This window comes from Equus quagga, chromosome 15 (assembly GCF_021613505.1).
Source record: "Equus quagga isolate Etosha38 chromosome 15, UCLA_HA_Equagga_1.0, whole genome shotgun sequence".
NCBI classification, from domain to species: domain Eukaryota; kingdom Metazoa; phylum Chordata; class Mammalia; order Perissodactyla; family Equidae; genus Equus; species Equus quagga.
Window position 1 is genome coordinate 79,404,243 of NC_060281.1, and position 12,487 is coordinate 79,416,729.

At 40.0% G+C, this 12,487-nt stretch overlaps 1 protein-coding gene across 2 annotated transcripts in view; it reads left to right on the forward strand.

Moving 5' to 3' along the window:
* Positions 1-6: 6 nt before the first annotated feature.
* Positions 7-12,487, forward strand: part of BICDL1 (BICD family like cargo adaptor 1) — a 92,010-nt gene continuing 79,529 nt past the window's right edge. For both annotated transcript variants that reach the window (XM_046640847.1, XM_046640848.1), the window contains exons 1-2: positions 7-511; positions 6,945-7,160. In XM_046640847.1, the coding sequence (XP_046496803.1) occupies positions 80-511; positions 6,945-7,160 (648 nt within the window). In that variant the 5' untranslated portion in view covers positions 7-79. The remainder of the gene's footprint in view (positions 512-6,944; positions 7,161-12,487) is intronic.

Sequence of the window (12,487 nt, forward strand, 5' to 3'; positions counted from 1 at the left end):
GCGCGGCGGGGCCCCTCCCCCCTGCAGCCTGGCGCGCGCCGGCCGGGCCGCACCGCTGCGGGCTCCGCGCGCGCGGGCCATGTCCGCCTTCTGCCTGGGCTTGGCCGGCCGCGCTTCAGCACCCGCCGAGCCGGACAGCGCCTGCTGCATGGAGCTGCCCGCCGCGGCCGCGGACGCAGTCGCGAGTCCAGCCGCCGCCGCCGCCCTCATCTCCTTCCCCGGGGGCCCCGGGGAGCTGGAACTGGCGTTAGAGGAGGAGCTGGCGCTGCTGGCGGCCGGGGAACGGCCGTCCGACCCCGGGGAGCATCCTCAGGCCGAGCCCGGGCCTCCGGCCGAGGGGGCCGGACCGCAGCCACCACCCGCCCAGGATCCCGAGCTGCTGTCGGTGATCCGGCAGAAGGAGAAGGATCTGGTGTTGGCGGCCCGGCTGGGCAAGGCGCTGCTCGAGAGGAACCAGGACATGAGCCGGCAGTACGAGCAGATGCACAAGGAGCTGACAGATAAGCTAGAGGTGAGGACGTCCCTCCTGGGATGGGTTGGAAGCAGGGGGAACCCAGGCGCCCGTCCGCCCGCCCGGCTCTGGTAGCTTCGGGAGCCGCTCACCCACCCCACCCCACCCCACCCGACTCCACCCGTTCCTTGCTCACCCTGCCTCCCAGAAAACCGCCGGGGCTGGGGTAGGGGTAGGGTGGAGGGTTTCGGATTATCAGATCAGGGCACTCGTTGAACGCACCTGACTTTCTCACCCTGCTCACAGCAAATGGGTCCATGCACAGGTCTAACCGCTGTGGGCCGTTCTATATATGTACTGTACACAGAATCTAAAATAGAGCTTACAGTATGACTAATTTGTACAGCACTGAGGTGATGTCTGCACGCCGAGAAATGAGAACGTCGGGAAGCATTTAAAATATGCTCCAGGTTTTCGGAGAGGGAGTTAATCTCTAATCAGGGTGTTAGCCTGAAGCTTTCCAGTTCTGGCGTTACGGCCTCCAGATGCCCTTGTCTTAACTTCCCCGGAGCTCAGAGTTGTGGGAAACAAGTGCCCCTAAAGGAGCTTTATATAGCTTTCAAATACTCAGGGATTAGGAAATGTGGTTCCATTGCAGAAATCAGGCGAGCCTAGGCTCAGCATGTGACCGTTGGTGGTGGATTTAATTTGGATCTAAGTATTTATGTGTATTTAAACGGTACTGTGTTCTGGGTCTCACACATGCACCTGAATGGCTAAATGCAACCTATGAGAACCATATTACTTTAACTGTTGTTATAAATACCCCTTAAAGTATTTATAAAATTTCTACTAATTCTCTGGCAGTCTTTTGGAGCTATGCCTGTTTGTTTTCTTGCCCTTAACTAGAAAAGGGACTTGAAAGAGGTGCAGAACACCAGCATTTCTAAAAATTAGATTTTAAAAAGCGGGGTGGGGGAGGTCTCTGGCAGTGGAGACGAGCTGATCTTTTTCTGCCTGTGCATTTACTGTCGTTACCCAGTTTGGTTGCAACCAGTTCTTTTTATTCTTAGTTACAAGAGACTAGTACCGTTCTGAATAGGGTCTGAAACTGACGCTACTCTGGTTCCATATCACTGCTACTGGTTGAACAGTCAGAATGTAGGTTCCGAAACTTTTCTGGAATAAGATTTAACCATGTTTGTAGTCTAATGACATATCAGAAGTAAATCAGAGAGAAAAAAGGAAAGCGATGAGTTCCCTGTAGTTCAGTTGGCCTGTTAACTAGGTCTGCCAGTCGATGAACTCCCAAGATACCGCTCTGAAAAGTGGTTTGTGAAACCTATAGGTAGACTGCCAAAAAGCAACCCAATGAATTGAACTGTTTAATTTTCACTTGAAGTAGAGGTCTCGAAATGAAAGGGTATCTTTTTATAAAAGAGAGATTGGATTACACGACTCTCTGTAGAAGTACGACTGCAGAGATTTGTACGTGTGATCTGAATTCCTTCAGTGAGGGACTTGATTGAAGAGGCAGCTAACTTGAAAGGAACATCATATCAGCCAGTTTGATTAGTGACAGATTTCAGAGTAATCCTGAGTGTGCAATTACACACATCCTGGATTCCATGTGGAGCCTTTATACATTTCTTCAACAGAGGAAAAAGATTTCAGAATTCTATAACAAGAAAGCTTCTATTGTAAAAAAAAAATAAGTTACCTTTGACTTTTTGTATTGACTTGATAGACAATAAAAAAAATAGTTTAAAGCTCTTGTTTTTTTAAGTGTTCACTCCTCAGCAGGTCAGCACATGAACTCTAGCATTAGGTTTATTTTTAATTTCTGGAAGTTGGTTGCACAACAATGTGCATGGTTGAACTGTACTCTTAAAAATAGTTAAGATGGTAAATTTTATGTATACTTTACCACAATTTAAAAAGTAACATTTTTTAAAGGTTATTTTTAAAAAGCCAAGTATTGATCATTATTAAAGCTGAGTGATGGGAAATTCAGTTGTACTATTTCTTCTAGGTATGTTTGAAAATTATCATTAAAAATTATTAGGTTTTTTTAAAAACATATATTTAAAAATATCTTATAAAGGTATTGTCATTTGCTCCTTGTTAATTCTTCTAGTTTTAATATTAGAGTGACAAACCTATTAACAGGGGACTATTTCATTTAATACCAGCAAGTGAATTTTCCCCACTGTGTATTTTTTAAGTAGCCTAGATTTTAGAACGTCTGCTTAGACAAAATAGTTTCTAAAGTTTAACACAGCCACTCTGATATATTTTCAATTAAGTTAAACGTTTAGGAGCAGAGAACCAGCCCTTACTTTAAAATGCATTTGTAGGGGGCCGGCCCCGTGGCCGAGTGGTTAACTTCATGCGCTCTGCTTCAGCGGCCCAGGGTTTCGCCACTTTGAATCCTGGGCACAGACATGGCACCGCTCATCAGGCCATGCTGAGGCCACGTCCCACATGTCACAACTAGCAGGACTCACAACTAAAAATACACAACTATGTACGGGGGGACTTTGGGAGAAAAAGGAAACATAAAATCTTTAGGGAAAAAAAAGCGTTTGTAATTTTCCACAAACTGTCACACATTGGGTCAAACACATTTTCTCACAGGTTGGTTTGAAAGCTAAACACATGAGTGGACTCTGGGAGAATGTTGATTTGACTATTAAATAATTGGGCTGGTTTTGTTTTAGTCCCATCTCCTCCCTTACTATTTCACAGTTGGTACCTTTCTACCTTCAGGACCAATTAGCAATTTTCAAGATCTGTATTTCTACCTATTTATTAGTTAGTATTGAATACCTCTCCAGTTCTGTGTGCCAAACCTGAGATTTTGTTTTGTCATTTAAAACATAAAGTACTTGATCTTACACTGCTCTCGCATTAAAGGCACACTCTTTAAAGTCTTTAATGATTTAAAGGTTAACATAGAAGTTTTTTAGCTGTACATCTCTTAAAATGAAGAAGGTTCAAGCCAAATTCAGTTTAATTTGAAAGACTGTAAGGTTTTGGTCATTTTTTCCACCCTTAGATCGACTATATTGTATTTTATTCATTCACTGAATCAGATTTTTATATGCTTAAAGTTCTAAACACATTTAAAAAATTTATTTCTTCTGCATCTACAATTAGCCCTTTTGCTTTTAAAACTTATATCCAGCCAAGTCCTTAGTTTTTTCCCCAGAATATGAAATAAGACAGTAACTTGCATTTATACACTTTTTTCTTCAGAGATCAAATATTTTAGTTTTAAAAATTATTTTTAATGTGTAGCATCCCCATTTTCCCCATTCCAGCTGAGAGTGAATTATCTCTTACTGCAGAGACAGTCTTTTTCCTCAATTACCTTTTCTTCCCCCTTTTGTAGGCCAATTCTAATGATTCTAGTACCATTTTTTTAAAAGGGCAAAATGAGTAAGATGAAAAGGAATGGGAGTCACTAGTAGATTTAGGGGAGCAAAGCCAGGGGTCCTGATTTGCATTTAGTGCTTGATCCACTTAAAAAATAGTACTTTTTCTTTGTATTTTTCAAGAACTGTATCTTGGACTTATGAGAATGGTATTGCTTTTTGGTTCTTTGCAGAAATTCATATTTTTAACAACCGTTTTTAGGTAGGCTGATGATACTAACTTTTGTTTTTTGAGAGTTTTAAGTAAGCTTTATTTTCTTAGAATGGTTTTAGATTTACGGAAAAGTTGGAAAGATGGCACAGAGAGTTTCCATATGCCCTGCACCCAGTTTCCTCTATTATTAACATCTTACATTAATATGGTACACTTGCCATAATTAAGGAACCAATACTGATATGTTGTTATTAACTAAATCCTTAGTTTATTCAGATTTCCTTAGCCTTTACCTATTGTCCTTTTCTGTTCCAGGATCCCATCCAGGCTACCACATTACACTGGTTTTCATATCTTCTTAGTCTCCTCTTTGCTGTGACCATTACTTAGACTTGCATTATTTCTGATGACCTTGACAGTTTTGATATTAACTTTTTTTCTTTTTTTATTGAGGTATAATTGACATGTAACATTATATTATTTCAGGTGTAAATTTCAACTTTTAAAATACCATGTAACCCCGAGAACCAAGAAATAGCATGGACAGAGCCTCACCTCCACACTTACCGATATTCTGCCTAGAGTTTACTGGTTAATTTAGCACTTGATTGAAATATAATTCTGCGAGAAACCTTTCTTTTCTCAGTGTAGACAAAAGGCTAAATTCTGTATGTTCATTGGAAAGTCTTGATGGGACACCTGATTAGGATTGTCCGAATTGTCACATGTCCAAGGAAATAGAAGGACAGAATAGACTGATCAGCACCGCCTGTCCTCAACAGGCCCCTCCCCCCACAAGTGGATTGGGTTGTTTCAGTTGCCTGGTTGGGCTGTTCACTAACAGCTGTTTGCTGAATGTTTTTAAGTCTCTCTGTTCTTTTAGAACACAAGCCTAATTTATCTGGCCTCTCAATAACACTGTAATTACTGACCTCTTGTTGCCTTCTGCTCAGTCTTTTTCATTTTGGAAAAACTCAGTAAAACCAAGTATCACAGTTTTGGGATTGCAGTTAGCATTTGTTTCTGCATTTCTTCCTTCTGAAATTTCTACAGTGACTAAAACATTCTCATTTTTGGAAGTTTAGCAATATGAAGAAAGCATGAAGCAGAAAATTCTCATGCTCATGAGTAGAATTCTGTCCTTTGTCATTCCTTGTCCCGCATGCTCCAAACTGAGGCTGTCTAAAGTATAACAAGTATAAGTGTGTGACTTTTTCAACAAATATACTAGAGTGGCTATATGCAAGTTAGTATTTCCTTAAAGTGGTCAATTTGCGGGGCTGTACATTTATTTCAGTGAAAACTGCCTTTGCTAATGTGCTCAGAAATTTAATTTTGGATCACTGTTCTTTTCTTTTGCCACATTATTTGGACTGCTTTGTTGTGGTAAATTTTCATCTTTTGGGGGGGGTAAATTCAACTTTCGGAAACATTCACAAGTCACTCAGAGCAAAGTAAGAGGAATAAGATGGCAGGATGAAAAGGGATAATCTCTTTTTTAGAAACATCTCAGGTGTGAAGTAATGGGACTCATTTTGTTGTATAACCATATGCCCTGGCCCTTCAGGCTTTTGAAAAAAATTTTTTAAAGTGAGAACTTGGAACTTGAAGCATGGCTTCCCAAGGTGAAGAGATGACTGAGTACTGTGAAGTAGAAGATTCGTGTGCTCATCCTAGCTTGTTGAAACGATCTCAGTGCTTGGTATCAGCCTTCAGTGCATCAGAATTTCCTGTAGAACCAAGATAGATAGATAGATAGATGCACGCTTGCCCAGGCCTCATCCCATTCTTAACTGAATTATAGTCTTTGGAATTGGGACCCAGGTGGTATATTTTGAACAATTACGCAGAGCTTTTCTGAGAGCACCAAACGTTGAGGACCATTACTTTAACTTCTATTTTATATACTCCTCGAGGTATAGACTCGGCTTGTTTGTACATCCTGTGCTTTTTAAGTAGGAGAACATGCTTGCCCCTGAAAAGAGACATCTATGCTTATGTCATAGAAACAAAAAGATGTTCTTATTTCCTTCAATTCAAAAGAACTTCCACCATCTATACTTTTCTTGCATACCATTTGTCACACGCAACTTATTACTTTTATCAGCCTCTCTCACTAGAATGAAAACTCCATAAAGGTATGGGCCACGTCTGTTTTGCTCATTATTACATCCCCAGAGCAGTGGCTGGCCCCATAGTAGGCACTCAGGAATGAATGAACGGATCGAAAATAAATATGCAAGGCTAATAGGCCGTGATTGAAAGTAGAGCTGAACCTGCACTTGCCTTAATGATTTAGAAATACAGTGCTATATATAGCAACAAATATTTATTGAGTTGTGATTTAGAACGCTAAACAGAGTCAGGTGACTTGGACACAGATCCCAGCTCTGCCATTTACTAGTATTGACCTTGAGCTTGTTACTTATTATCTCCTCTTGCCGCATCTGTTAAGAAAAGATGGTTAATCTGAAGGATCTCTGGAGTTCTTTCTGTCTCTGAAAATTCTGTGATTCTAAGTGCTTGGTCTTATGCCAGGCACAGTAGATGATTCCAAAAGAAGCTGCCTTGAGGACTCATTTTAAGTTGTTTAAATGTGTAGTTCACCAATTAATTAGATGACTTGCTAAATTTCAAGTGAATTCCTACGTCTACATAGTAACATTAAGTATTTTTAATAGGAATGGCATTCTCCTTGAGAAACCAACTCCTTCCCTGCTCTGGAAGAAGGGAATATATTTGTGGCTGTGAAATGGGCAATTTTTTGTATGTGGCAGAGTGTTCTGTTGTGCTGACCGACTGGGAAAAAGAAAAGTTCCACACAGGAGAGTGTGAAAAGAGAAAAAAACGAGAGGCTGTGGAATTTTTAATAGTTTTTAAATCCTCTTCATTTTTCACCCAGCACTTAGAACAAGAGAAACATGAATTAAGAAGACGATTTGAGAATCGAGAAGGGGAGTGGGAAGGACGTGTGTCAGAGCTGGAGAGCGACGTCAAACAGCTTCAGGATGAGTTGGAGAGGCAGCAAGTTCATCTACGGGAAGCAGACCGAGAGAAAACCCGGGCTGTCCAGGAGCTGTCAGAACAGAACCAAAGGTTACTGGATCAGCTCAGCAGGGTGAGTCACGAGTGAGGAATTTATGGTGTAAATTACTAAAAGTTGAAGCAGAGTTTCTGTGTCATGTTAAACATATATATGGTAGGAGTAGTTCTGATTTTTTGTTGCCTTTGGTGTTAATAGCAACAAGTTAAATATTTTTCATCTGTAAGAACTTGAGCTGTGCCAAACTAGGAGTCAGAAGCCAAGCCTCTTGCCTGTCATTAGCCAGCTATGGGGTTTTGACAATCACTTAACTTGGGTGTTTTCTCATTTTTAAAATGAAAAGGTTGTGCTTAATGATTTTTGTCATTCCTTGTAGCTCTAAAATTCTATGATTCCGTTACCTAGAGGAAGTCTGTCACTGGTAAAATTATGTTAATGCATTTAGTTCAAATATTAAATGGTGTTGTCTTTAAACTGAAAAACTTAGGGAAAATTTCTGGAGTAAATGATTTCCATTGATATTACATTTGTGGATGTACATTCTTTCATACTATTTAAATATGAGAGGAGGTATGTGTATCTATATTTAAAATTTATTTTATTTCCCTGTTAAGTAAAAAATTCTTTGCTTGTACCTTTGTAGGGTGGTGTCATGGAAGTATTAATTAATTAACCAGGCTCAAGACTGTAAAGTGATTGCAAAAAAAAAGGAGTTTGAGTACTGAATAGGTGGAAATCTCATTGAAATATAGAACATACCTTTTTAACAAATGCAGGAATGTTGTTAATACTCTGCTCTCTAAATCCACCTACTTTTGAAAATTAAGAGCTGGATTTACTATTGTACCTCAGTCCGTCTCATGTGTTGAAAATAAAACTACTAACTCTTCAGTTACCAGAGGAAAAAAGAACTTCTCCTCTGATCTCATCCCTAAGCACAAACATTCTCATGAGAGCACTGTCTCGGTCCGCCTGGTTAGTGTTTGGTGCTTAGGTCTTTGGGAAATGCTTAGCTAGAGCAGCATATGGTAGATTCTTGGCAGTTCCACTACTTCAACGGGTAACACTGTATGAAGTTGTTTCATTAGTTTGTGTCATAGTTGCTTCCCATAGGTACTCTGAGACTGGTCACAACCTTCATGCCTCACAAGGAAGTGTGAAGTAAATGCTACCACTGCAGCAAGGGAGAGGAGGAAGGAGAGAGAGAGAGAAGGAAGGGGGGAGGGGTGGGAGAAATAGAGAAGGAGGAAAAGGTGAGAGAGGCGGAGAGAAAGGGAGAGAAGAAGGGAAGGAGGGCAGAAGAGAAGAAGGGAAGGAGGGCAGAAGACAGGAAGGAAAGAAGGAAACAGAGAGAAAGAGATGCGTAATAACTTGGAAAATAGCTAGTTGCAGGAAATATCCGGATGTATGTGAAAGGTGAGAATTCAGGTGATGGGTAGAGCTGAAGATCTTGTCTTCAGGCTTCCCATCCAGGGAATCAAATCACTATTTGATTGGCTGGAAAGGAAGAGTTGGACAGTTCTTCAAGGAGTCATTTACAGGGCCAGCTCAGTAACAGCATTTTTGACTCAGTAAAGCTTTTTCAGCAACTGGGAAGGGAAGTTCTATTCTTGTGAAGGTTTTTGAGTCTTCGTTCATTATTCATGAAACATTAAATTAACCAGATAGGCCTGGCCAGATTGATTTATTTGTTCAAAAACATTTATTTAATACTTACTCTAAGCATTTCTTATGGAGACTTATGAAAGGAATACAACAAAACAGAACAATTAAAAGGGACATCCTTTGTTGGGGACTAAGTTTATGTTACAATATAACATGGGCTGAAGCAGAGTTAATTCTGGTTTCTGATCTGGTGAAAGATAGATGGCCAAGAGAGATGAAGGGAGAAAGCAAATATTAGCATGACATAGCAAAAGAGCACAGAGCTTGGAAATTAGATGCGTGTTGAATCTTGACTCTGCTTCTGAAAAACTGGGTGACTTGTTTGTGCCTCATTTTCCTTGTCTTTAAAGTGGGGGTAAAAATTGGTACCTCATGCAAGTACTGTTGAAATGAAAATGAGATAACGTATTTATGTTAAGCAGTATATGAAGGTAAGGATTTGTTTCAGTGTTGATGGTTATTTTACTAAAGCAGTATCTTTATAGTTGAGGTTCCTTTGCCTAATTTCCCTGTGGAAAATCCTGTTAAGCTGCTCCCAGAAGAGTATAGGAGGATAACATTTCCACTAAATCTAGATTCTTGTTATCCTCTCTGGCCTTGAATGTAGGCCCTTGGTGAGTTTCGTCGCTTTTTTCCCCTTTTTAAACAGGACAAGCCCCTGGGGTTTCCATCAGCAGCCAGTTTAGATGGTGTTTTATTGTCATTTTATTAACTGAGTATTCAGGAACTAGAGGAGTTGAGTACTTTGAAGTGAATTAAGATTCTCCTAGGACAAGCTAACAGCCAGCAGAGGTAGTAGAAGACAAGGCTTTTCTTATAATGTAGATAGCGTGTTTCATAAGCGTGAAATGTATAATATCTAAAATGTAGTACAATATTTCAAAAATGATGCTTTTGTCCAAAGTATTTTTAAATATATTTCCTTTGCTGCCATGGCCTCCAAGTTTCTCTTTAAAAAAAAAAAACAACAGTTCTCTTGAGATACAATTCACATTTACTTTTAAAAAGTGCACACTTCAGTAGTTTTTAGTATATTCACAGAGTTTTGCAACCATCACCACTATCTAACTACGGAGCATTTCACAGCCCCCTAAAAACAGACTCTGTCACTCCCCATTCCTTCTAAGCTACCCCATGCCCTGACCCCTGGCAACTACTAATCTACTTTCTGTCTCTATGGATTTCACATAAATGGAATCATATGTGTGTGATCCTTTGTGACTGGCTTCTTTCTCATAGCATAATGTTTCCAAACTTCATCCAAATTGTAGCATGTATCAATACTGCATTGATTTTTGTGGCTGAAGAATATTTCATTGTATGGATATAACACGTTTTGTTTATCCATTCATTAGTTGGTGGACATTTGGGTTGCTTCCACTTTGGGGCTATTATGAATAAGGCTTCCATAGACATTCATGTATAAGTTTTTGTGTGACCAAGGTTCTTTTCAGCTCTAAAATAGGATGCTGTGAACATATATATCCCATGAGCTTCTGGATCCTCATTATGATGAAGGAAGGGATAGATACTGTTCTAATTTTATAGCTGGGAAAACCTGAGGGACAGAACCATATGTGACTTGATTAAGGATCTTCCAATTCAAGAATGATTAGAGTTCCTGTGCCTCAATTTCAGATTTCTGAGACAGCAGTTAAGATCGCAGGCTTTGAAGCCAGACAGCCCTGGGGCCAAACACCAACTCTGCTATTGACTAGCTGGGTGAACATGGAAAGTTTTTTCAGCTTTTTAAACCTTAGTTTACTCCTCTGTATAATGGAAACAATATATTATTACTATTACCTGATAATGTTATGAGGTCTGAATGAGATAATATGTGTAAAGATCTAACCACAATGTCTAGCATATAGTAAGTGCTCAATAAATGGTAACTTATCATTATCATGTCCTCATCATGTAGATGAGATTTCTGTATCTAGTCAAATGTTGATTCTCTAACTTGAGAGCAGAAGAATCTGAAGTGTCCCCAGTACATATCAGTGTATAAAAATGTTTTGTTTAGTAGTTAAATCTCTATTCAAAAATATTTGTGTAGGGGCTGGCCCATGGCATAGTGGTTAAGTTCAGTGCACTCTGCTTCAGTGGCCTGGGTTTGTGGGTTCAGATCCTGGGTGTGGACCTAAACCACTCGTCAGCTGTGCTGTGGCAGTGACCCACATACAAAATAGAGGAAGATTGGCACAGACGTTAGCTCAGGGCTGATCCGTCTCAAGCAAAACTGGAGGAAGATTGGCAACGGATGTTAGCTCAGGGTGAATCTTCCTCAGCAAAAAAAAAAAAAAGTGTAAAATTGACCCTCCTAGGAGTTGTCAAGTTTATCCTACGGCACCTAGTATCCCCTGGACACTGCTGCATATACCCTGGGGATACCTCTATCCCAGTTTATTTGCTCATTTGGACAAAATGCCCTCTAAATTCTCTTCTAGCTTCTAAGATTCTCTGAGTCTCATTTTTGTGAAACTCAGGCTGACATATTTGGAGAAAGTGTAATTCACATTCTAAATTAGAAAATAACACTGCAGTGGCATTGACAGTGGGTTTAATAGGACATGTTAGACACTTATCATCCTAACTATATTGAAAGTGGAAAGAATACACTGGGCCTTGCTTTCAGAAGGAAGAGGTAAGAGACATGGGCCATGCTTGTTGCCTAAGGAGAGTACCTCCATATAAAGCTTAAAGTGGAGGTTTGTGAGAATCCTTCTGATACATAATACAGTACTTTTCACCGACATTACAACAGAAACCTCCAGAGCCCCAGACGGCAGCAGCAAAGATATCAGAGTTCTGGTCAGTGTCAAAGAGTCCTGAAGTGATTATTCACTGATTTAACCTGCCACAGTTATAACACAGTTCAGGCACTGTGGAAAGTTCTTAAAGCCTGTGTGCACAGCAGCAAGCCAAAGCAGCGATTTGAACAATGTCGAAACAGTCTTGTTCATAATACTAATAATGTCAGTAATGAGTTTCTTCCTTAGCCTTTTCAGTCTTCAGAAGCGGTTAAAATAAGATACTATTTTTAAAATGAAGCTCAGTAATGTTAGAAACGACAATAAGAGTTAAAAGAAGGCCTGTGCACAGTTTGTGCTAATAAAACACTGTTCACACATTCTTGCAAACGCTAAGGTCAGACTTGAGCACCTGTTGACCAAAGAATGGGAAAAACAATTTCTTCTAAAAAAGTGGGATTTAAAATTGCTTAGGGACTTCTAAAATTTTCCTTCCCCAAAATGCATGGCTCTAGAGTTGGTAGCAACTGGCTAGGAAATTTTCTTATGTTTTTTCCCTGCAGTTGTATACCTGATGGATCAGTCACACCTCTTTCCTCCTCCTTTCCTCACTCCTCATCCCACCAACAGCAGGACCATGTGCTTGGTTTTAATCTCATTTTCTTACTAGTGTCAGGGCTTCACTTCCCTGCAGGACTGAATGTGTACAGTTTTAGCAATCCTTTGAATGGATTATTATGTTGATTTTTGCTTTGTCCATTTAAAAAATCATGAGATATTTAAAGTGCAGAGAAAAATACAAATCCAGCTTTGTAAAATGTTAACATTTTGTCATATTCAGATTTTTTAAAGAGATAAGACATTATTGCTGCATTTGAGGCGCTCACCTCATGCCTCTCCACTTTTCCAGAGTTATCTTCCTTCCTATTCATGTTTTTATACTTATACACACACACACACACACACGTATATGTGAACTTATGTATA